The sequence below is a fragment of the Mesoplodon mirus genome (genome assembly GCF_964341445.2).
Source record: "Mesoplodon mirus genome assembly, chromosome: 5".
Classification (NCBI taxonomy): Eukaryota; Metazoa; Chordata; class Mammalia; order Artiodactyla; family Ziphiidae; genus Mesoplodon; species Mesoplodon mirus.
The window spans coordinates 47,568,987-47,593,700 of record NC_138980.1 but is presented as its reverse complement, the minus strand read 5'-3'; the positions used below and the strand labels follow the sequence as shown (position 1 = coordinate 47,593,700).

The 24,714-nt window shown below is 41.0% G+C and overlaps 1 protein-coding gene across 4 annotated transcripts in view; it reads right to left on the bottom strand.

Moving 5' to 3' along the window:
• EBF1 (EBF transcription factor 1) overlaps window positions 1-24,714 on the bottom strand; it is a 394,244-nt gene that overhangs the window by 123,109 nt on the left and 246,421 nt on the right. For 2 of the 4 annotated variants that reach the window (XM_082621398.1, XM_082621399.1), the window contains exons 7-8: window positions 18,803-18,884; window positions 1,740-1,881 (exon numbers count right to left, since the gene is read on the bottom strand). In XM_082621398.1, the coding sequence (XP_082477524.1) occupies window positions 1,740-1,881; window positions 18,803-18,884 (224 nt within the window). The remainder of the gene's footprint in view (window positions 1-1,739; window positions 1,882-18,802; window positions 18,885-24,714) is intronic. The other 2 variants (XM_082621400.1, XM_082621401.1) reach the window with 1 other exon arrangement.

The window sequence follows — 24,714 nt, the reverse complement described above, 5'->3', positions numbered from 1 at the left end:
TCCGCATCATGATGTCAAATAATGTTCCTGACCACCAAGCCCTAGAGGCGTCCTGGCTACAGGTTGCTTTTTACTGGTTTGTGTTGGGATTTTTTTTTTTGGTGGAGGGATGATTTATAAGGCATCGTGTGCTCTCCAACGACCTTCCCAAGGGCAGGCATGGGAGCTGGATGTGGTCTGCACTTGGAGCACATTTTGAAACTATGAATCCATGACTGTTAGATACCAAACTGAGAGTCAAGTCTGTTCCCAGACAGGACAGTAACTAACCAGTCATAGTCGAAAACAAGACTTTAGCTTTTAAGCTAGTGCTGTCCAAATTGTACCGACTGAGTATTTACCTATTTTTTCCTTCTTCCTTTCACCTAAATATCTCTAATCATACAATGCCTGAAGTGACTCCAAGGGTATTAAAAGGCAACATCACTGTAAAGTGAGAATTAAAATAATTTTAAGTACAGAAATGGAACTAGGAATGTAATCATGAGCAGGTGTTCCAAATGGCCTCCTGCAAAAAGTAATATCCATACATCTCAGCACTAATGAAACCATAAAGAAGTAGCTTTTGAAATACGATGGTTTACTTTAAGAAGACTGTAACACTGGATTGGTAAAGAATCCCTTCTAAGAGTGTTATATCTGGCTAATTAATAAAAAAGTACAGTTTGTGTATTCCTTAATTGCAGGGGGAAAAATCAGGCAAAATGATGACAGTGGCGTGTTTATTAAATTGGGACGCTGACAGGGAAAGGAGTTTTCTACCTTATGAACTATATCACAGACAGCTCATGGCCCATCAAAAAATCAGACAATCGGGTGGTAGTTTGTGTGATAGTGTTTGTAAAAGAATCTGGATGACCTAGCAAACTGGAAAGTGAAGTGGGGAAATGAGTGAAGAGTTTAATTTGAGGAGACTGGAGAAAATCTACCATGTTGATTGATATCCAGTAGAGTCTCAGTCACTGTTTCTTGGGTGGGTGGATGGATGGATGAATGGATGAACAGAGGGATACATTATATATACATGCAGCACAGAAACATTTGGACATATGCAAAATCCAGCCTATAGTTCCTATGAGTGGCATTTACTTTCCTTTGTTCAAATTTTTGCCTGATTTCCTCCAGTCCACTCAAGGGTACAACTCATTAGCCATAAAATCAAGACAAATGTGACTTCTCCCCACCAAATTCTACCTACATAATGCAGACTGTATCATGTGTTAATGAGGGTAGGGGTTTGCACAGGGCATGGGAGGGACATTTAGTTTGGACTTTATATTCAGAAAACACCTCCAACCTAGACTTTGGACCTTATCTCCAAATGAAGTTAAGTAGGTAGTCCCAGAGCTACACCAGCAGGACTGTAAAGACAGTGAAGTTCATTATACAAACCAGGTCAACCGTAAACTTAAAATATATCGTGATTTTTGTTGCCCTGTTTTGGCCTTTCATTATTTTTTAATCAAGTGGGAGCTTAAAATAAAGCAGGGGTCCAGTCTCCCTCTGTCTTTCAACCTGAAGGAAGGATGTGTCAGCCATTTCCAGGGTAGGGAACTATGCAACAAGAAAGGCTGGGCCTCAAAGACATCCTCCTGTCTTTAAATACTCAGCATCAATATTGTTCAACAGGACATTTGAAATTTGAAAAGGGGTAGAACATGTGGTGGAGTTGTAAGAAAGAAACCAAATAAATGCACAGTTAAAGTAGCAATGCCAACCAATGAAAATGATTCGCCTACCATGTTCCAGATAAGAGGGCGTACCTTCCGAGGGGTCAAGCCTCCGAGCCCTCCGCCCATGCTTGGAGTTATTATGGACAAACATATTATCAGAGACTGCCAGGACATGGCCATCCACGTTGACTGTCGTAGACACCACGACCTGGAGACAGAGGAGAGAAATGAAGGAACATTTTAATATAAAAGCATGGAGGGTAATAAACTCAAGTTAAATAAATAACAGCTGGGAGCTGAAGAAAATTGCATAGCTATTTCACATAATAACTGGTGCTTATGCTGTACAAGTCTAACAAGAGGAGCTATTGATGAGTGGGTCTTTGGCATGGAACGCTTTTGATGCAGTTTTAAGTAAAATTGCACAGTTTATAGTTAGGCAGCAGAAGGTACACTGTTAACCATAATTTTAACAGGAAGATCTTTATTAGCATATTTTTTTTTACACAAGGGTGGTTGTGTTTCACCTAAATTGCCCTTCAGTTTAGACACTGAAGCAGATATCACAGTTGATCATGCAAATAAAAATCTTTTGAATCTTTAAAATATTTCTCCCCCCCACCCCACCGCACTGCGTCAGGGTTAAGGGGATAGAGAAATGAAAAAGAGAGGTTTCAGTGAGAGCTGGGATGAAGCTTTCTCTCCTGAGTGTCTTTTTGGGGTTTCTTGTACTTTTTTTCTTGCCACATCAGTTTAGTTAATCAGACATCAGACCAAAGCCCTCCTCACCCCCATCACCACCACCACCACCCCAAAATCCACGCTAATCAAGGGACTTGGAGCTGTGTCTCAAAGCCACAAAAAAGAAAATAAAGAAAACAAGGTAGCCCTGGCCCAAGGTACATTCAGCTACTGACTGAACGGAGTTTGCCAGAAGGAACAGAGGCAAAGGTGTTTTCTCAGAGAACTTTGACTAAAACACTGAGACGAAATGACCTACAGTTCTCCTTCTATTAAATGGGTAAGAGGATTAAAATCCAACCCCACAGAGATATGTTTATTCATGCGACCTCTTACAACCAAATATAATAATTGTCTGTAATTGCAGCTTCAGCACCCACCTCATGCTCTGACATGGGAAACAGCCATCAGCCGGCTCCCGTTTAATCCACCTATTATGTTGACTCATTAACTTTGCTCCACAGTTTATTTCTTCCTCCATTATCAGCCCCTGTCAGCCGCAAGCACCCCGCAGCACAGGGGGGACCTCAGGCTCTTTGATTGATCACCGATAGATTGACATGCAGATTAATTTAATTAGAATCACCTCACTTGAGAAATGAAAGACAATGGCAAGAGGGCTAATAGATCTGCTCTCATAATGAGGTGAACCTCCAGAGCCAAGGCTGAGGTTTTCTGATTTATTTTTGCTCAATTCCCCGGTTGCTTGGAAAGACTCGTGCTTTAATTGCTCTTGGTTTTGAGACGCCTAAGCCCCTGAAGAGGTGAAACGTTTTACAAGGATTGGCACATACTGAGGCCCCAGTTTCTGAGGAAGACTTTTCTCCAAGTTGGGGAAAGGGGACCCTGACTTCTAGAGCCTTGTGCAATGCTACGATTTCATCACCTGAGTTGGGCAGAGGGGAAAATGCTAGGCCTGGGAACCGTATGCCCTGCCTGGCAAAGCACCCTGCCCCCAATCCTGTAGACCTCCACCAATGGTTGCCATACTTAAAAGTTCCACTGTCCCCCTCTTTGACCTAAGGGCATCCTGGCAAAATATGGCGGATTCCCTTCCCCCTTGCCTTCAAGATGGCAACCAAATTTTTTGTTGTTGTTGTTTTCCTTCGGGCCCTCCCCTCTGCGGACCCAAAGCCCTGCTCCTTTTATCAAGGATCTAGTATTTCTCACTGAAATGACACTGTGGTCATCCTGCCGTGGGGTCTCCCAGGGATGACTGCTGGGGAGGGCTTCTGTGGGATCCCCTCCACCCTCCCTCAGAGTCTTTACCTTGACCCCCCCAGCAGGACTTGGACCCTCGCCTGATTTTATTTTTTATCTCTATTTTGTTAAAATGCAAAGTAAACAATTAAGAGAGTCCATTCAGGGACTCAGGGTATTCTCTTTAGTCATTGTGAAACCCAAAATTCCAGCCAGGGCAAGTCATTCATGGAAGGATGCAGTAAGTTTGAAGCAGTAGTTTGCAAAGTGGTTTTTCTCTTTCTTCATGATTGATCAACCAGATGTGACAGCCTGAAGTTTCTGTGTATGTCTCATCAATTGTAGGTTAATTTAAAAGAAGAAGGAAGAGGAGGAGGAGGAGGGAGAGGAAAAGAAAATTCTCTATTCTTCTATTTTCAAAAAGTACTATGAGTGGTGGCAGAGTCTATATTATTTAAAGCAACGGAAACTCACTTTTCTTTTTAGTTCAGGAGATGACTTCGTGGGGCATTTAAAATTATGTAACAGAGCTGGGTCTTTCAGAGAAATTTTGATTTACTGCAAGACCACAATTGAGTGGTCACTGGAGTCGTTAGCTGAAGAAACTATAAAAGGAATGACAAACGGTATCTGTTCGCAGTGTCAGGAAATACAGAAAGTGGTTATTCTAGATGTCTGTCTTAAGAAAAAAAAAGGCAATGACAATCCACCATGCACCTGTAAGACTGAGTGCTACAGGCTTAAAATATTCAGTATCATTTAAAGACCCTGTCATCTAATTCCTACATTGAACAAAAATATCGAAACGGTTAAGAAAAAAAAAAAGAAAACTACACCCTATATGGTTAAGAGAAGGATCACCAAGACCACATGTGCAGTAAGATCATTTCATTGAAAGACCAGTTACAATTGGAGAAAGATGATACAGAGAACCCTCATGCCTTTAATTTCTAGAAAATAAACACCTAATATGTTCCTAAAAAACTCATAACACAACATATTTTAACTTCCCTACCCTGTAATAATTTCTTTCATTCCAATTTGGAAAGGATCAGGCTATAGTTAAATAAAATAAATGCTGCAATTAATCCACAGAGCAACTTGTAAAAAAAAAAAATCTAATAGTGAGATGCAAAGGGAACACTGAAAAGTCCTTTGAAAATAAGCCTATAGTGGGAGGGAAAAGGGCCTTTACAGTTTAAACACAAGATTAATGAGGTGCTGACACATTCATGCAGGCAAGGGGACAGATGGACCTGCCAAATCTTCCACCTTCCAAAAGTGTGTCAACAAAACCCAGCTTGAATTTGAGACAGATAAACATGGAAAATGATTTTACACTTGGACTCGACCACCCCTTCCCTTTCAACCTCCTTCCTCACCTCCCCTGACCCAGGGTAAGATGAGGAACAGGTATATTTAGAATTTTATGATATCTGTTATAATTAAAACTTTACTCTCTAGTATTGTACTAATACAATAATCACACATGTGGCTGTTTAAATTTAAATTAAGTAAAATTTAAAATTCCATTGTTCCCAAGTTTCCATAGCCACATTTCAAGTGCTCAGTAGCCACACGTGGCTGGAGGCCACTATAATAGACAGGGCAGTTATAGAACAGTGCAGAATATTCTACTGGACAGTGCTGCTATAGAATGGTTTTGAAATAAATTGTTCCAACTTATTCATGAGGATGCTCAATTTATTCCTCCTGAAATAAGTATTAAGCCAGGTGGACATGTTTAGGGTTGTATACATATATATTTTTATCCCTGTATTTTTTGGAAGTAAATTTCTATTTGGGGGAGGGGCATGGCTTTTTAGTATAGCAATCCAGAGATGTGCTGATGAATACCCACTGTGTTCCATGGTATCTTCTGTTTGCATCCAACCCTCCAGGTGAGGGGATAAAAAGGGCGAAGGGAAGTTCACAGGTATCCACAGACTTTGGAGATTTTACAATGAAGTTTCTGACTTCTTGGCTCATATCAGTGGTTCAGAAATTTGCTCTGTTATATCCTGGATCTAAATTCTCTGAGGGTTATTATTTTTACTATCTACCCCCACCTATTTAGAATTAGAAAGAATTCAACACAAAATTTATGACTTTTGACTCTCAATCTTTCCTAGCTGATGTGTCTTTGGCCAGGTAACTTAACCCCTCTAAGCCCCAGTGTCCCTGACTCTCAAATGGATATGATAATAGTACCTACGTCATAAGGTTACTGCGAGGCTTATATTATTTAAAGTGGTTAGCATGGTTCCCAGTTCTTATAGAGCAAATGTTAGCAGCGGTAGCAGAGTTGTTGCTTTGTTGGTGATCTCGTCAAAAAGTTCAAGAGCCTATAAACTGTTATTTTAAATACAAGGCTACAGAAATTATTTCTTCTACATTCACTGCTCTATCAGTTTAACACTGAAATTTTACAAATTTAAAGACCTTCGTGCTCATGATATATAATTATATAATTTAGACCTCTTGTGAATTGCAAGTTTCAATGGTTTATGTAATTTTGCTTTCTATAAACCATTTTCCTATTGGCCTTTTACATTCTAGGCTTGAAATGAAATAAAACCTTACAGCTTTGAAAACAGTTCATAAATTTTCTGCATCTTATCAATGCAGTCTAGTTTCCCCAATACTTCATTTGAATGAGGGGTTCTCTGAGAGTTTTCTTACTGGTAATTATTTCCTTGCTCTCATTCCTTAGGTTGTCCCTCTTCCCTTCCTATCAAGCCGGAGACCTTGTATGTCTCAACTATATTATCTCAGATTCATGAAGCATGATCTCTGTCTCATGAGCAGATTTTCAAAAAGACACAAGCAGCTAAATTCAGTCATGAGTGGCAGATCACATTAACAAAAGTAGCAGCTCATGTGGAAGAAGGGGTTAGGACAGAAGCAACAAAAAGAGTTGAAATCTGCATCTTTAAATATTTCTAGAACAAATACAGCGCTGGGGGAAAATTAAATCATAAAAATATTTTCACTGTTTAAATTCAGAATATTTTGGTAGGCAGTACCTCCCTCTAAACTATAACCACTTTAGCAACATAATTTTGAAAAATGATTTAAAAACTATAAATCTTGGTTTTCAATGCTAATATATGATAATTCAGTGTAAGGAAATTAGTGCTAAAGTTGGTCTATTACATGGCTTCCTTACCTCGGGGTTTAGCTTATTCTATGTTTGCACTAATTCAGAGCCCTTAATAATGAGGCATGAAATGCATTGACCAGAAGTACATGAAATAAAAAGGCATTAAGCAACATTCCATGGAATAATACTCGGCAATAAAAAGGAACAAGCTATTGATACATCTGGATGAATCTCCTGAGAATTATGTCAAGTGAAAAAGCCAATACCAAAAGGCTACATACTGCATATTATGGGCTGAATTTTGTCTCCCACAAAATTCATATGCTGAAGTCCTAACCCCAGAACCTCAGGATGTGACTATATTTGGAGATAGGGCCTTTGAAGGGGTAATTAAGTTAAAATAAGGCTGTTTGGGTGGGACTTAATCTAATCTGATTGGTGTCCTTATAAGAAGAGGAAATTTGGGCACACAGGTGTTCATGCAAAGAGGAAAGACCATGTGAGGACACAGTGAGAAGGTGGCCATCTGCAAGCCAAGGAGAGGCCTCAGAGGAAACCAAACCTGCTGACACCTTGAGCTGGGACTTCCAGCCTCTAGAACTTTGAGAAAATACATTCCTGTTTTTAAGCCACCTGGTCTGTGGTATTCTGTCACAGCAATGATAGCAAACTAGTACACCGCATGATTCTATTTATTTATTCTTGAAATAGCAAAAGTTTAGAAATGAAGAACAAAGTAGTGGTTGCCAAGGATTAGGGACAGAGGGAAGGTGGATGGGGCTACTATAGAAGGACAACAGGAGGGATCCTTGTGTGGACAGAAATGTCCAATATCTTGACTGTGGTGATAGATACACAGACCTACACATGATAAACTTTTATAGCACTAAAAGCATATACACACACAGATGCGTACAAGTAAAACTAGTGACATGTGAATAACATGGATGGATTGTATCAATGTTTATATCCTGTATAAATACTGTATAGTACAATGGAATATTGCTCAATGGTTTTGTAAAATATTACTATAAGGTAGACTGGGTAAAGGATACACAGGTTCCCTCTGTATAATTCTGAACAACTGCATGTGAACCTATGATTATATCCATAAAAAAAATTCGACTAAATAAAAGGCATCAGCAACCAGAATGTCCTTCAATAGATAAATGGATAAACAAACTGGTAATCCCCAGAATGGAGGATGATGCAGCAAAAAAAAGAAATGAGCTTATAGTACCCAGAGCAATCTACAGACTCCATGCAATCCCTATCAAATTACCACTGGCATTTTGCACAGAGCTAGAGCAAAAAATTTCACAATTTGTATGGAAACACAAAAGACCCCAAATAGCTAAAGCAACTTTGAGAATGAAAAATGGAGCTGGAGGAATCACGCTCCCTGACTTCAGATTATACTACAAAGCTACAGTAGTCAAGACAGTATGGTACTGGCATAAAAACAGAAATATAGATCAATGCAACAGAATAGAAAGCCCAGAGATAAACCCACACACATATGGTCACCTTATCTTTGACAAAGGAGGCAAGAATATACAGTGGAGAAAAGACAGCCTCTTCAATAAGTGGTACTGGAAAAACTGGACAGCTACATGTAAAAGAATGAAATTAGAACACTCCCTAACACCATACACAAAAATAAACTCAAAATGGATTAAAGACCTAAATGTAAGGCCAAACGCTATCAAACTCTTAGAGGAAAACATAGGCAGAACACTCTATGACATAAATCACAGCAAGATCCCTTTTGACCCACCTCTGAGAGAAATGGAAATAAAAACAAAAATAAACAAACAGGACCTAATGAAACTTAAAAGCTTTTGCACAGCAAAGGAAACCATAAACAAGACAAAAAGACAACTTATGGAATGGAAGAAAATATTTGCAAATGGAGCAACTGACAAAGGATTAATCTCCAAAATTTACAAGCAGCTCATGCAGCTCAATATCAAAAAAACAAACAACCCAATCCAAAAATGGGCAGAAGACCTGAATAGACACTTCTCCAAAGAAGACATACAGATTGCCGACAAACACATGAAAAGATGCTCAACGTTACTAATCATTAGAGAAATGCAAATCAAAACTACAATGAGGTATCACCTCACACCAGCCAGAATGGCCATCATCAAAAAATCTAGAAACAATAAATGCTGGAGACGGTGTGGAGAAAAGGGAACCCTCCTGCACTGTTGGTGGGAACGTAAATGGATACAGCCACTATGGAGAACAGTATTCAGATTCCTTAAAAAACTGAAAATAGAACTACCATATGACCCAGCAAATCCACTACTGGGCATATACCCAGAGAAAACCATCATTCAAAGAGACTCATGTACCACAGTGTTCATCGCAGCACTATTTACAGTAGCCAGGACATGGAAACAACCTAAGTGTCCATCGACAGATGAATGGATAAAGAAGATGTGGCACATATATACAATGGAATACTACTCAGTCATAAAAAGGAACAAAATTGAGTTATTTGTAGTGAGGTAAATGGACCTAGAGTCTGTCATACAGAGTGAAGTAAATTAGAAAGAGGAAAACAAATACCGTATATTAACGCATACATGTAGAATCTAGAAAAATGGTACTTATGGACCCAGTGGCAGGGCAGGAAGAAAGATGCAGATGTAGAGAATGGACTTGAGGACACGGGGCAGGAAGGGGAGGCTGGGACGTAGTAAGAGTGTAGCACTGACATAAACACACTTAGCAAATGTAAAATAGATAGCTAGTGGGAAGCAGCCACACAGCACAGGAGATCAGCTTGGTATGTTGTGATGACATAGAGGGGTGGGATAGGGAGGGTGGGAGGGAGGCTCAAGAGGGAGGGGATATGGGGATACGTGTATGCATATAGCTGATGCATTTTGTTGTACAGCAGAAACTAACACAACATTGTAAATCAATTATACCCCAATAAAAATGTATAAAAAATAATAAAATTTAAAAAAAGGAATGAGCTATCAAGGAACAAAAAGACATGAAGGAACCTTAAATGCAAGTTGCTAAATGAAAATAGCCAACCTGTAAAAACTATATACTGTATGATTTCAACCATATGACATTTTGGAAAAGGCAAAACTATGGAGATAGTAAAAAGATCAGTGGTTGCCTGGAGTTTGGGAAGAGGGAGGGAGGGATGAATAGGTAAAACACAGAGGATTTGGGGGGTGGGTGGGGAATGAAACCATTCTATATGATACCGTAATGGTAGATACATAACATCATGAGTTTGTATAAACCCAAAGAATGTACATCATAGTGAGTCCTAGTGTAAACTATGGATGTTAATTAACAATATTGTGTATCAATACTGACACATCAATTGTAACACATGTATCACACTAATGCAAGGTGTTAATAATAAGGGAAACTGGGGAGGGGGTATTAAGGGAGTATATGTGATCTCTCTGTACTTTCCCCTCATTTTTCTGTAAACCTAAAACTGCTCTACAAAATAAAGTCTACGGATCAAAATTCTACCCTCTACTTCACACAGCCCACATTCTACATCCAACCTGTCTACTGAACTACTCTTTATAGTCTCCTCCAACAAGTCACAAGGGACCCAAGAGATCAGCCAATCTAGTGGCTTCCAACTACAAGTTTTCAAATGTTGTACTGGGGACAACATTTCAGAGAGGGCATCCTAAATTCATCCATAGTAAGGATGCATACCAAAACATTCAGTAACCTTCCTTTATTGATATGGGATCATAACAGTTCTATGTGGAAACACAGTTACCTCATGCACACGCGAAGCTCTAAATTGGCAGTTTCACATGGCTTTGACTAATTTTAAAATAGACAGTGTGATTCTTACTCAATAAATGCAATTACGTTGAAAAATATGTCACCACAAGACGTCTGTAGGAGAAAATCACAAAAGGAGTCCTTAGTAGTTATGATACTGCAAATTTGTCCAATGCCTCCTTTTACAGCTTGGAAAACTGAGGTCCAAGAGACTTAAAAACATCCTCAAGGCCATAGGACAAATTAAGAGCAGAGGCAAACCTGAAGGGAAACTTCAGACTCCAGGTCCACTTCTCTTGCCCACAACAGCTTCTGGCCTCTCAAGACAAGCTCCTGGCTTAGGCCCTCTCTCCCCTGCTTCTGGTCTCTTCCAGTACACTTCGCTGTGTCTATCTGGCTGACCACACTTTAGGTATTATTTACATAAAAATGGTCTGCTGCAGTTGGGTCTTCATTAACTCTGTCCTTTAAAATATCCTTGACTGATATGAAACGAGATATTCTCTGAAACCAGTCTGATTGCTAGTTTCTATCTGGTTGAAAGAGCCCAAATAACTCATTAAAAATTATGGAGGACGCATGAACCTACAGGATGTAACAGAGTGGAACTGCAGGAGTGAGGGAGCGAGTAGCTGCATTAAATCTGCCCTTTAAGGCTCAAGGCAAAAATCGCTCTTCTTTTAACAGTAAGACAAGAACAGACACTTCTAAATCCTCAGATTCTTGTGCTAGACTAATTTGGACTATTGGAAACTAGACTCAGCTTCTGTCTCCTGAACTGTGACACACTGTAGACATAAAAAGCTCATCATTGATCTGAACCTAGTTTCTCTCTCTCTGGATCAGGATACTTTTGATGACTCTTGATGGTGTCATTAGCATTTAACTGGTGCTCTCCATTTATGTGTTCCCATTGGCCATTTTAAGTAGCAGTAAGCCCAAACATACAGAACTGCCATGCGTGCTCTCTGCCGATGGGACCGTGGCACACAGGTATGGAAACTGGGAGAAAGAAAGTAGCATATTAGTCATCAGCTCAGTTTCCAGGGTCAGACAGTGCTGAGTTTGAACCCCGACTCCATCATTTACTAGTCTGTAACCTTAGATAAGTCATTTAATCATAGGAATAAGTGCCAGGCATTATTCTATGTACTGGAGAAGCAGCAATGAACAAGACGAAGTATTCGCCCATCAAGAGCTTAGTTCCCATTGGGAATAAAAAAGGGTTTTCAGACAATATATAAATAAGCAATGAAAGCAAGTTTTGGAATGTGACAAGTTCCAAGAAGAAAATAAAATGAGGAGAGGGTTGTGACGCCTAGATGAGAGCTACTTTTGAGTGGATGATTAGGAAGGCCTCTCTAAGGAGGTGACATGTTAGCTGAAATCTGAGTAATAAGAAGTATCCAGCCATTCAATGATATGGCAGAAGAATTTCCAGGGGGATGGAATAGCAAGAGCAAAAATCTTGAGGCAGGAATGAGTTTAGTATATTTGGGGAAGAGAAATGATGGAAGAGAAAGGCGGCCAATGTGCCCATTTGGAGGAAAGTAAACAAGGGGAAAAGGGTAGAAAAATAAATAAAATTACACATGTAAAACACTTAGTACAGGGTCTCACACATACTAAGAGCTCTGTAAGTTACAACCTAAAAAGTGGAAGAATATAAGAATACCTTCTGTTGGTAAGTCTCAGTAGGTATAGGCATCCTCAGAACCGATATCCATTGGCAACACTGATCAAACCAAACACTTTTACATCTATCGTTTAATGTATTTTACATTTTTTCAATAGCAACTGTACTTAATGTAGGAATATATTTCCTCCTAGTGAAGAGCTACCACTCATCAAATCCCGTTCATAAGGATTCCTTTTCAGTGATGCATATTTTCTGCCAAGGCCCGGCATAAGGCTCATGCCAAAATACATATTTGCCCAGTAAGCCGTAATGGTTTAATACATCAGGTTGAAAATCCACCATTTGTATTTACCATGTTATGTGAATTAATCCTGTATTCTGAAACTATCATTAGAGCTGCTTTCAGTATAATTAATCAGCATGGTGCATCTTGAAATTCTTCTGTAGGAAGAGAGGGATGGCAGCTCGGGCCCCTAGCGTTCTGTTGGTAAAGAATTTAATTGCAAGATGTGCTGTTTGTCAAAATAATATAAGACGGGGGCGGGGGACAGTGGGAGAGAAATAAAAGGGATAAGAATATTTCCTTCTTTATTTAAGCGCCTTTAAAAGCAGACCGAAACTGCAGGGGTTGGGCATATATTTTAAGAATCCTCTAATCATACACTGTGGGCTTCTGAATAAGTAACGAGGATTCTCCAAAATTTATAGAATTCACCCAAAAAAGGGGGGCAGAGAGCTGCCTTTTAACGTCATTTACCATGTCATCATTTTTGAAAGACGAGACATTTTTGGTGGGAATTTGGGAAGAATAACCGGGTCATTTCTCCTATTTCCGAACCCCTCACTCCAAATGACTAGTAAGTGAAAGAAGATTGTTCGTTTCCTCAGATAAACATGAGATAAACATGAATTGGGGCCTTGCCCTTCTCTCTGCTCAAAAAATTCTTTTGGCTTTTCTCAGAATGAGTTATTTCTTTTTTGCGGTACGCAGGCCTCTCACTGTTGCGGCCTCTTCCGCTGTGGAGCACAGGCTCCGGCCGCGCAGGCTCAGCGGCCATGGCTCACGGGCCCAGCCGCTCCGCGGCATGTGGGATCCTCCTGGACCGGGGCACGAACCGGTGTCCCCTGCATCAGCAGGTGGACTCTCAACCACTGCGCCACCAGGGAAGCCCTAGGATGAGTTATTCTTATCCATTATCTCGGAGCTTAAAAGTCCCCTCCTCAGAAGTTTTCCCTGGTCACCTGCTTTAAAGTAGGTTCCCATCCCTGATCCCACACTGATATTCTCTCTCATAATATTCTGTTTCACTTCCTTTATAGCAATAATTAAAAATTTTAACGATGTGTAATTATTTGTACACAGAATAGCAGCTGATGGTAATCGTTCCTTATATACCCATTTTCTCTTCTTCTTGGGTGGTACAACTAGACACTCTCAGGTCCCTCAGTGGTTACACATGGCTGTGTGACAGACTGCTAGCCAGTAGAATGTGGGCAGATTTGACAAGGATCACTTCGAAGACCAGGGTTTAAGAAGCCCACGTGTCCCCTGCACGCACTCTTTACCCTTCAACTGGATGGATGGAGACAACGAGGTTCTAGGGAATGGTGGAGACACAGGTCCCCAAACTACTTCATGTATAAGATCTGCTCACCAACCAGGAACACCTGCCTGGTACCATTACATTAGCAAGAAATAACCTTCTCTTGTACATGAGCCATTATATATTCTTTGGTCTATTTCTTACAGCAGCTAGTATTAACCTAACTAATAGACCCTGACTAGAATATAAGTTTCATTAGGGCAAACACTCGGTCTTTTTTGTTCATCACGGTACACTCACCACCTCCCATGTCAATAAATACTACTGAGTGCAGGCATGCATGCAGGAACAAAGATATCTTACATTTATGTTCACGTGTAGTTACAGAGCTAACATTTATACACAGATAGAGATTTACATCCTATGGAAAACTTTGTTAAAGAGATAAGATGAACCTGGAAATTTACTTCCCAGCCTCCAGGTATTATGGTATCTACTGTGATGACAGCTTGTACCCAATTCTTATTCCTCCCCTCAACACCCCACTCTGCCAGCCCCAACAAGGAAAGCTATTGATAAGGATTTAAATCTTAACCTTGAATTGTCTAGCTCCTGTCAGTTAAAAACCAGACCTGTGACATGGCTTTAACACAGTCCTTTGACATTAGCGTGTTTTTAGTGTCAAGATGAAAAAATGGGCTCATTTAGTCACAGTGAAATTCTCCCTGTCATGAGCTGTCTTCATTCACAGCTTTCCCTCCTTCTCTCTTCCTCCCCATGTCCCCACACCCGCCAGAACTGAATGAAGCCTGTATCCGCTGTTATATTTAAGCAAGTTTGTTACCCTAACCACAGCCTGGGGATTTCAAAAGAAAACATCCACTATAAAAAAAAAAAGAAAAAGAAAAAGAAAAAAGATTGTACCAGATTCTCTACAAGGTTTATTCCATACTGCCTTAAAGTATGAACACAGACGAGCTCTACAGAAAGTGATTAATTTCTTGAAAACGCTAAGGTCACACTAATTGACATGACCTGTGTAATTAAGCAGTCTCTGTTTACACACCAGAAGCTCAGTCGCTGTGAGTCTGAGTTTGCTTGACAGAAAGTCTTTACGTGTCAAAAGATCAACAACCTTTCTTATGTCCTCCTCAGTCACCTACACAGGCCCCTGATTGCTGTTCAGAGGAGACACGCTCTGGCATGGCTGCATGACGATCAGGCTGGCCCGGTAAGCATACAAAACGGGGTGAGAGAAAAAGCGGCACCCACGACAGGTGGGGGGAGCCCACTGAATTGGCAGAAGAGTGCCTTCTCACTCAGATGTCTCCAGGCCTCGGGTTTTCAGTAGAACGGGGAAAAGTCACATTGAGATGTAAAGAGTAGAACGGAGTTTTCTCGTGCCAAAATGACACTCTCTCACTCCCCCCACCCGCTGCCCAGAGGCAGCAGTGACATCAAAATATTTGAAACCAGCTTCCCAATTAGCGTACTATGAGAAAAACGATGGAAATCAATGCCTATTCATAGGAAAAGTCCCACCAATGTTTCTAGGACACACCTCTGTCAGCCAGGGTAGCTGCAGGGAAAACTAATCCTCCCACTCTTGGTTTAGTTCTAACAGTTGGGAACTTCAGTGTGATTTCTGAACAGAGCTCTCTGAGCTGTCAGGGGCCACTGGACTCAGGCTTCATTTGGTGAGGGGTCTTTCTTGCCCTGGAGAACTGGCTAAAACCTCCATCGATTAGGTGAAGCGCAGGCAGTTTTCTGAGCGACAGCTTCTTTCTCTAAAGTTCATATGAATAAACACGGACCAACACTGTGGCTCTGATCAGAAACAGTGCTCAAGTTCTTCCCCTTCCACACAACTCCACGCACTGCTTGATGAGCTTTGCTGGCATCCCAGTGTCCCTCATGCAGACGGTATCCTTAGGTTCTATTCAGGGCAAATACCCCTTTTGAAAATGCTCCTCAGCTTTCCCGGGATTCTAACACATATTCACGGGTAGCCACTGGGGCTCTCAGATGTCGAGAAACCTCTTTACGGCCTCACTAAGTATCTGCCTACAGGCTCTGGACAAGTTATTTACTGTCCCATGACACTAGAGAACATCTGAGTCTGACTGGGTTGAATCACTGCCTCACTACTTAGTAGATGGGTGACTTTGGGCAAATTGCTAAACTTCAGTTTCCTCATCTGTAAAATGGGAATAATCCCTATTTGCACATTCCTAAACCTTATTTGCATATATTGTGAAGATAAATATGATAACTCATGTAAAATACTTAGCACAATACCTCTCCCATAGTGAGTACCCAATAAATGTTAGCTTCATCATCATCATTATGGACAATGTCCATATTCATACATCAAGGTACACACATGGACACATATAGTCATACATATGTCTACGGAACACCCTGAAATGCAGAAACAAATGTCAACAGTCATCTCCCCAGCACTTAAGGCAGTTAGGAATGAACCCAGGCAGGGAACACAGGAAGAGAAGCCAGCTTGGGGTGGAGGCTCATGCACAAAAAAAACCCGAGGCTGACAATGGAGTTTAGGGCTCATTGAGTTTAAGTTGCTAGATATTTCCAGGGAGAGTCAGAGGTCATCAGGTATAGGACTAAACCAGTGATTCCCAACCAGGGGCAATTCTGCACTCCCACCCCTACAAGGGGACATTTGTCAATGTCTGGAGACATTGTGGTCTGTCATGACTGTGGTGGGGGGATGGTCTCTCTACTGGTATCTAGTGGGTAGAGGCCAGTGATATCTACTAAACATCCTATGATAAACAGGACAAATCCAAACAAAGGGTTATTCAGTCTGAAATGTCATTTGTGCCCAGGCTGAGAAACCCGATACTGAACTAATGACCCAGCTTTAGTTTATAGCAAATATTCTCTCCAAAAGCTTACATTTATATTTGATCATGTGCAAATTAGTTATGCTTACAAAATACTGTCTTTTGCGAACTCAGCAGAATATCATTTTTACTCCATTTTACAGTTGAGGAAATTGAGGTTTTGCAGAAATCTAACTCATGCCTCCTTGACTTAATAGCCCTTATGCTAAACAAAGAATAACTATTTTGTCTGTAAAAAATAAAGCATTCTAGATACTCTCAAAAATAATAGACTGAGTTGGTTCTCATCTCATCCAAGAGCTACATTCCTATAATTCAAAGCTTTCAGACATTTCACTGGCAGGTCCTGTGAAGAAAAACAAGGCCCCAGAAGTCTTACACACATACTCTTTTAGATTCCTGGTGTCACCAAAGTCCACCTCTAACTCTTCTGCCCTGAGAAGCACAGTAAAGTTGATCCCAGTATTCATAAGGCATCACACATGTCTACCAGACACGTTTATTACACATCTATTGGTTCGTGCCTGGATATGCCTCGTTCTTAATGCAAGTTTGGTCAAAGGAGATCTATGGCCCATTTCAAGGCCAAGGTAAGTGACAACACAGTTTGTACTGAAACCCAACCTCATGTTCCAAGACACTTAGCAACACATACTTAATAGCATCACATGTTTCACCAGCAAAACTGACTCCAACTCAACACAAAATGTCCTGGGTGGGAATGAAAGCACCCAAGTCTACCCACTTGGTCAGAAGCTCCCCAGGAGAAACATTTTCCAGAACACTAGGAATCTAGGGATTCTCCCCATTTATCTGTCAGGACAAAAGGTGGCAAGGCCAAATGATTCCCAGAACTGCTTCAGAATCTCAGGAGAGAATGTCTTCTTTCTACTGAATTTGTTCTTTCATGAGACTACTGAGTCTCACCTATTAAAAATAATCATCTTGTGGGAGGGAGGGAGATGCAAGAGGGAAGAGATATGGGGACATATGTATATGTATAACTTATTCACTTTGTTATAAAGCAGAAGCTAACACACCATTGTAAAGCAATTATACTCCAATAAAGATGTTAAAAATAATAATAGTAAAAATAATCATCTTGGAGACTAAGAGATCTTGACATCCAAAAATCAGTGCCCAGAATCATCCCTTCCCTTTCTCCCATCGGAGAATATACAGCTAAAATTTGTCAAGATCCTCTCAGAGATCATATATTTCAATCTACACTTAAAGCAGACTAACTATACCTAAGAACATACCTTAAACACCATGCTATTTTTCACTGACAGACCCCATGGGCATCCATAGATGAATCATTACTCTGGCGGAGAAACTAACATTGACCATGCAAATGAGTCAGTCATAAAATTAGACGGAGAGCAACACAAGGGTCTAGAACCTTGCTACTCAAAGTGTGGTCCATGGCTTTGCCATCACTTGGGAGCTTGTTAGAAAGGTAGAATTTCAGGCACATCTCACGCCTCAATTAGCATTTTAACAAGATCCCCAGAGCATTCTCAGCACTTCAGGGCTTGAGAAGCATGTATCTAGAACTTAGCAACCCTTCCTAAAACCCAACCAGCATGTCTGTGTCTTGGAAGTTAACACATGTATTTTCACATCTTTTTTCCTTTAGTAAATGTATAGTTATATGAGGTTAACATACCACTCATGCTTTAAATGGTGGCAGATATGACTGATGCTTGAAAACATTTACATGTTGCTGTACAAGGACATTTCTGAAACAGACTGAGTGTCACCCATACCGCCCTAGATACGCTCTGCTTCTTCAGGGGTCCATTTTTAATAGATAATTACTGACAACAATTTCCAAGATTGGAAAAGGAAAACAGAGAGAAAGGAGGAAGGTGACATCATTCCAGAACAGCACAAAGCTCCTATTTACCAGTTTTCTACCTGTAGAACGTTCGGCAAAGGATGCATCATTTTGTATGTACTTCACTTAACCTGCAGTGGTTTAAGCTTATGAGTCCATTTGGGAAGCCAAACTAGGCTCAAAGGGTACCGTTGCTTCAACCAGTGAACGCAGGTGGCTCAGTCCTAATTCTTCTCTAATAAAAACAAGAACTTCTAGAGCACAGAGACCTGGGGACCCAAAGTCTCACCTGCTCTTCACCTCTGGGAAAACAATGATACTCTGTTTCTTCTCCACCTAAGACTTTTTTACCTTCTCCCAATACTCATGTCATTATTGAGGTATAAGAAAGACAAGACAGACCCACCTGGAATCTCCGCATGTCACGTGGGTTTCCCGCATTCTTTAGGCAATTTTGGTTACACTTGAGGAAAAACTTCAAGAAGAACCTGTGAAGAAAAAAATTATCACGGTTAGCATTTCAGTCCTGACACAGAAGGGAAAAAAGTAGTAAGTCACTTCTGGGTCATGCATTCTATTCTCTGCACGTTTCCTGAAATATTCAGAATGATGTTAGAGCCAGTATTTTGTTTAAAGCTTTAGCCTTTGTTTTGAATCCAAGCTGGACCTTCTTTATGAAGAGAATGCTCTCTGTGCTGCCAACAGATGTCACTAAAGAATTAAGCCCCAAGGAAGTATTTTCACTCATAAAGAGGGTAAGTCTTCCCCATAATTTAAGGCAGGGTCCAACTGGAGATAACTGCCTGAGAATTACTCAGAGTCCCCAACAACAACATGTAATTTAAGCCCCGTAAATTCACAGATGATGAACCGGCAAGATACACGCTAGATGAATGTAAGGAGATGGTAAACACTTTTTATCTTAGCATCTCCAAATAAAATATTCTAATTAGGAGTACTTATGAGAAGTAGGTAAGATTCACATACTGACTGAAGTCCTTTGGCTTCTTGAACGTATCCCATATGTTTTCCTTACACGCATGCTATAGACAAAAGCTATTTGTGATGGAAGAAGGAACGTCCTGCCTCACTGCCACCTTGATCTCTGAATTGATTCTAGAGTGAGATCCATGGGTTTTACTGGCTAGGGTGACCAAAGGTCCCAATTTGCCAGGAATAATTCTAGTTTACACCAGTTGTATTAGTGTAAGTGTGAACAGTACCCACTTTAACTTTCAAAAGTGTCCTGGTCTGGGTGATAAACTAGATGAGTTATTTCTATATTTCTTAGCTGGCAGTTGTTAAAGTTCATCACGGAAAGGCAGCCAGGATCCAAAGTGTCCAGTTAGGGCATTCTTGTTGGCCACCTACAATTAAACCTCTCCACCCCACTATGTTTGGGGAAAGAAGCATTTTAAAAGCTGCCGAAAGTTCTTCATTCCTTTTTACTTTTAGTGCTGTGAATTTCAGGCCCAAATATTTTCCCAAAATATTACACGGCATTAAAATGTTGATTAGTTAAATTCTCATAGGCATTTTCTTGTCTTCACCTTTTCTCCACTTCAAGTCTACACTGGAGTAAAATCCCTACTTCAATACACATAATTTGTGAAGAACTATCAGTCCAGGATGCCTCAGTCCGGACTTAGCTCTGAGTACAAAGCCTATCAACCAAATAACACCTCTGTAATGACAGCATAGCGCGAAGATGCATCAAATTCAGCCAAATTCCGAAAACCAAACGGAGACATATCCCAGCAGAATCTCTCTCCTCCCGGGTCTCTCAGAATCTGCCAAGAGGGAAGTATAGCGTGGGAATAACTCTTTGAAGAGAGACAATGACTTTGTCAACCCAAAAATAACATTTTAAAATGTAAACATCTTCCTGAAATGGCTCTTTCAACATCATGCAACATTCAACTGCTCATCAGTAAAAGCCGGCTTCTGAACAATCCTTCATCCCTACTTCCAGGTTCTCTCCACAGAGGCTAAAGTTTATCAACATTTTGAACAAGACAAATGACTCGTGAAACACTGCTGAAACCCAACTGTGTAAAATGAAATCCAGCTCAAAGAGCAACACTGTCATTCCCTAGCCCAACTGGCCAATGCTGACTCCTGACTTCAGTAGTCGTCTGGGGGGAAGGAAAGGAGCTTGAGAGAGTGGCCACAATCCTAAGTGCCTTTGCACTGTCCCTTTCCTCTGAACTCTCAGAGGCAAATGCTGGGTAGTTCTAGTGATCACACACTGCTGTCAGACTCTGTTTAATGTGGTGGAGGTTGGGACAGTGAGTCTGCCATCTTGCTGGGGTTCAAGCCTACATCCAAAGACACCTGAAATGTGAAAACTGGCTGCTTCTTCCAAACATAGCTCGTTGGAAGGGAATATTTAAAAGCCACCCAAACCCCAGGACAGGGCTGATTATCACTAAGTTGACGGTAAAAGTCAGCTTGGTATGATAGAAAAGCCACAACCCTTAGAAATACCCAGAATGGGATTCCCATCCAAACTCTGACATGTACTGCTGTGTGACTTTGATAAATAGCTGAACTTCTCTGCACCACACTTTCCTTATCTATAAATTGGGTATAATACTAGTCCCTACCATATAAGGCAAGTGTGAACATTAACTGCAATGATGCATAGTGTCTGGAACACAGTAAGCATGGTGATGGTGGCAGTAATAATAATCATGTCTTTCGTGTATTAGGTGCTTACTTCGTGCTCAGAATGCTAAGAACTTCAAATGCATTTTCCCAACTCAAGCCTCCTAAATAAACTCTAATATGAATCCCATTTTATGGATGAGGAAACTGAGGTTCGGAGAAGTTAAGTTGCCCAAGGGTTATTAAATGTGAATCAACTCAAATTTGCACAGAGCCTGTGCTTTTAACCATTATGCTATAGTAGTTTTAATAATAACAGAAGGGGCCTCCCTGGTGGCGCAGTGGTTGAGAGTCCGCCTGCCGATGCAGGGGATACGGGTTCGTGCCCCGGTCTGGGAGGATCCCATATGCCGCGGAGCGGCTGGGCCCGTGAGCCATGGCCGCTGGGCCTGCGCATCCGGAGCCTGTGCTCCGCAACGGGAGAGGCCACAACACTGAGGGGCCCGCGTACCGCAAAAAAAAATAATAATAATAATAATAATAATAATAATAATAATAACAGAAGTAGTGCAGTATTGATATTAAAACTAATTGTGCCATTGACAGCAACTGTACTATAATGGCAATTGCACAAATAAGTGTAATCATAAGACTAATTATTAGTACGATTATTTCCACTCTGTCAACATGAATATTGTGGAGGGAGACGTCGCTGCCTTTCTCCATCCAGTGGGCACCCGGCTCCCATTCCCAGTTCCCCAGGGTTGATAATATTTGCTGCCTGTGTGTGTTTAAGCCATTTGAGCCCAGACTCGACAGCCAGATTCAGGTTGTGTTAGAAGGAGCTGTCAGCACACCCCCTGACATCTTCAAGTCAGACAACTGCTAGCCACCGTGAGGGGGTCCATCTGGTGCCAAAATGGATTTTGAAAGACCGGCAAACAGGACACTAGCTCTGCCAGAGAGAAAGAGAATCAAGGGAGCAGGGGATCTTCTGTCTCAGCGATGAGCCGGGGCGAGGCACCTGTCACCAGCCCATCGTTAGCACAAAAGCTATGCCGGGCACACACCAGATCCCCATTACCCTAAGCAGCCCTGTCACTTGGCACGCTGGCAGAATCTCCTGCCCGCCCTCTCAACAGCAGATCACTAGCTGAAATTGAAGGCTTGACCATCTGTCGTGGGGAAGAGACGGCATCAACTGGTGCCTGGGGCCTCGCACAAGCCCTTATGTGGAAAAGACACTCTGAAGGGCCAGTTCTTTTGGAGAAAGGCAGCCCTACCCCAGGGGGAGCATCAGGAACTCTTTCAAAGTTTTTCCCCAAGTAGATGCCAAATGTCTGACCCTTTCGGATCACACTTCCTTAAAGGAACTGAGAGGAGTTAGAAGCAGGAGTTAAAAATATCCCCACCGAGACACGAAGTTAGACATGGTACACAAACTTGGGGGATGATTTATCAGGCTGTTTTTAAGGCATTTGTAAACCTGGGGGACACGTGCACTTCTGCTGGCCTATGGAGAAGATCTCAGATTCCGAGGGGGTGCTTTGAACAAAGCGGAGGTTAGTGTAACTCAAAACCTCACTTTTGCCTAACAAATTACCACATTTTGAGTGTCGGGTGTGTTTGATAACGTTGTTGGAGGAAAGAGTGTGCAGCCTTACCCCAACCGTGGGAAACTGACCTAAAGCAGGACAAAGCCCGTATTGACCCTTTAGCGTTCCAAAGAGTTCCATAAACTACAGGAAACAGCCCAACCAGGACCAAACTCCAGGGTTTTGTTTTTTTTTTTTTTTGGTAGGGGGGAGGAGTGGCGAGAAACCTGACACCTTTCCGTTAACTTTCCATACGAATAATATCTTGTGTTCATACAGTGTTATATTATCCAAAGCACTTATATACCCAGAATCTCACTAAATACTCACAAAAGTCCTACAAATTAGGCAGGCCAGGAATGATCAACCCATTTGAATGGTAAAATAAAAACTAAGACTCAACAAAATTAAGATATTTATCTACAGTCAAAACTAAACTACTACACTATATTAGCCCAAAGGACTCATCATGGTATGAATTTTCTCCATGATTTACAGGACTTTGTAAGTGACCTAAATCAACACTGAGTCTACCTTCCTCGTCGTGCATATGGGGAAATTGAGAGATCAGAAGACACGACAATACTCACACAGTTATAATCATTGTGAGAGATAAAACTATAATCCACATGTCCTGACTTCTAGTTGCATGATTTTTCCAATACAGTGTTAGCTTTTCAAAAGCCAACCCAATGAAAGCTCAACACCGGAGCTACTGCACTACTTAGTCTACTACCTCAATTAGGAAAGTGACAGTCATAAAACCAAAAGTGACATCCTATTGAAAGTTGTGTTTAGGTTCACCAGTGAGGCTAATATAGGACATCACCCATCACTGAACAGTAACTGAACCGACCACACACACTTGTAGAACATAACTGTTTATTCGGTGATTTCCTCGTATCACATTTTACCAACCAATAGATATTCAGTATTAGGAGTAGCTTTCATGTGACAAGCACAGTGTTGGATACCAAAGGTACCACTAGGCTCCCCCAAAAGGAAAGTTGATGAAATTAGCCAACAGGATATGACCCATCCATACGAGGACATAAAATAACAAAAAATTATCTCTGTATACACAGCACATGGCACAAGACTCAGAACCAATGGGTTTTCAGTAAATATTTGTACAACTAAACAGAATCCAGGACCTCCTAAGGGCAGAAATGGGAACATTCTAAAATGAAGACAGCAGTAGAGTATACTGGACAGGAGCCTGGGTTAAAGATAAGACAAGCCTGGGTAAATTTCTACAATTCCCTGAACCTCAGTGGCTTCAATAAAACATGGGAATAACAGTACCTCCCCCCTAGCAACATGGTGTGGCTTTTATCATAATTCTAGCTTTACTCTTTAATTAACTGTGTGATTTTAGAAAAGTTACTTAACCTCTCTGTGCCTCAATTTTCTCACCTGTAAAATGGGGACGATAAAAGAAACTACTTCAGAGGGTTATTGAGAATTAAATGAGTAATATATGTGGAGTGTTTAAATAGTACCTGGCATAGAATAAGAGATAATTATTTTCATTATCATTTGTCCCTGGCCACTGCTCACTGCCTAACACTCAGAGATATTGAGATTTTTCAGGTACAGAAAGTATTTCTCTCTCTTTGAATGCTAAGGTTAAGAAAAGAAGCCAAGATCTATGTAACTGATGAGAACTATAGGTTTCAATGAGTGACCTACAAAAAGAAATAAAAAAGAAACCGAAGAGAGATAATAATGACTACAGCAGCTCTACCCAAAGGCCAAGACATAAAGGAGAGAGGTAGTTGCTTAAATCACAGAGGACTCCAGCTAGTCACAACTGAAGGGCATACACAGTAAAACCGTCCATTAGGCAACAGCTTATACATCACTAATTACTATGCAAAGTGTTGCAATAGATCTGGGCTGAGCAGGTTGAGTTTTCACCTCCCCCACCCAAATTCTGAAAAATCATGTCTGGATGTTTTCAGCCGCTCTCATAATGTCCAGGCTGGAAAGGAAAAGCTTCAAGGCACACCTAAACTGAGACATAAAAGCCCCATTTGCAGTCTTAAGCCTCCCTGAAAGTTCCTCTGACTTATGCCCACAGATGGTTATGTGGCAGACGATCCTTCTCAAAGAT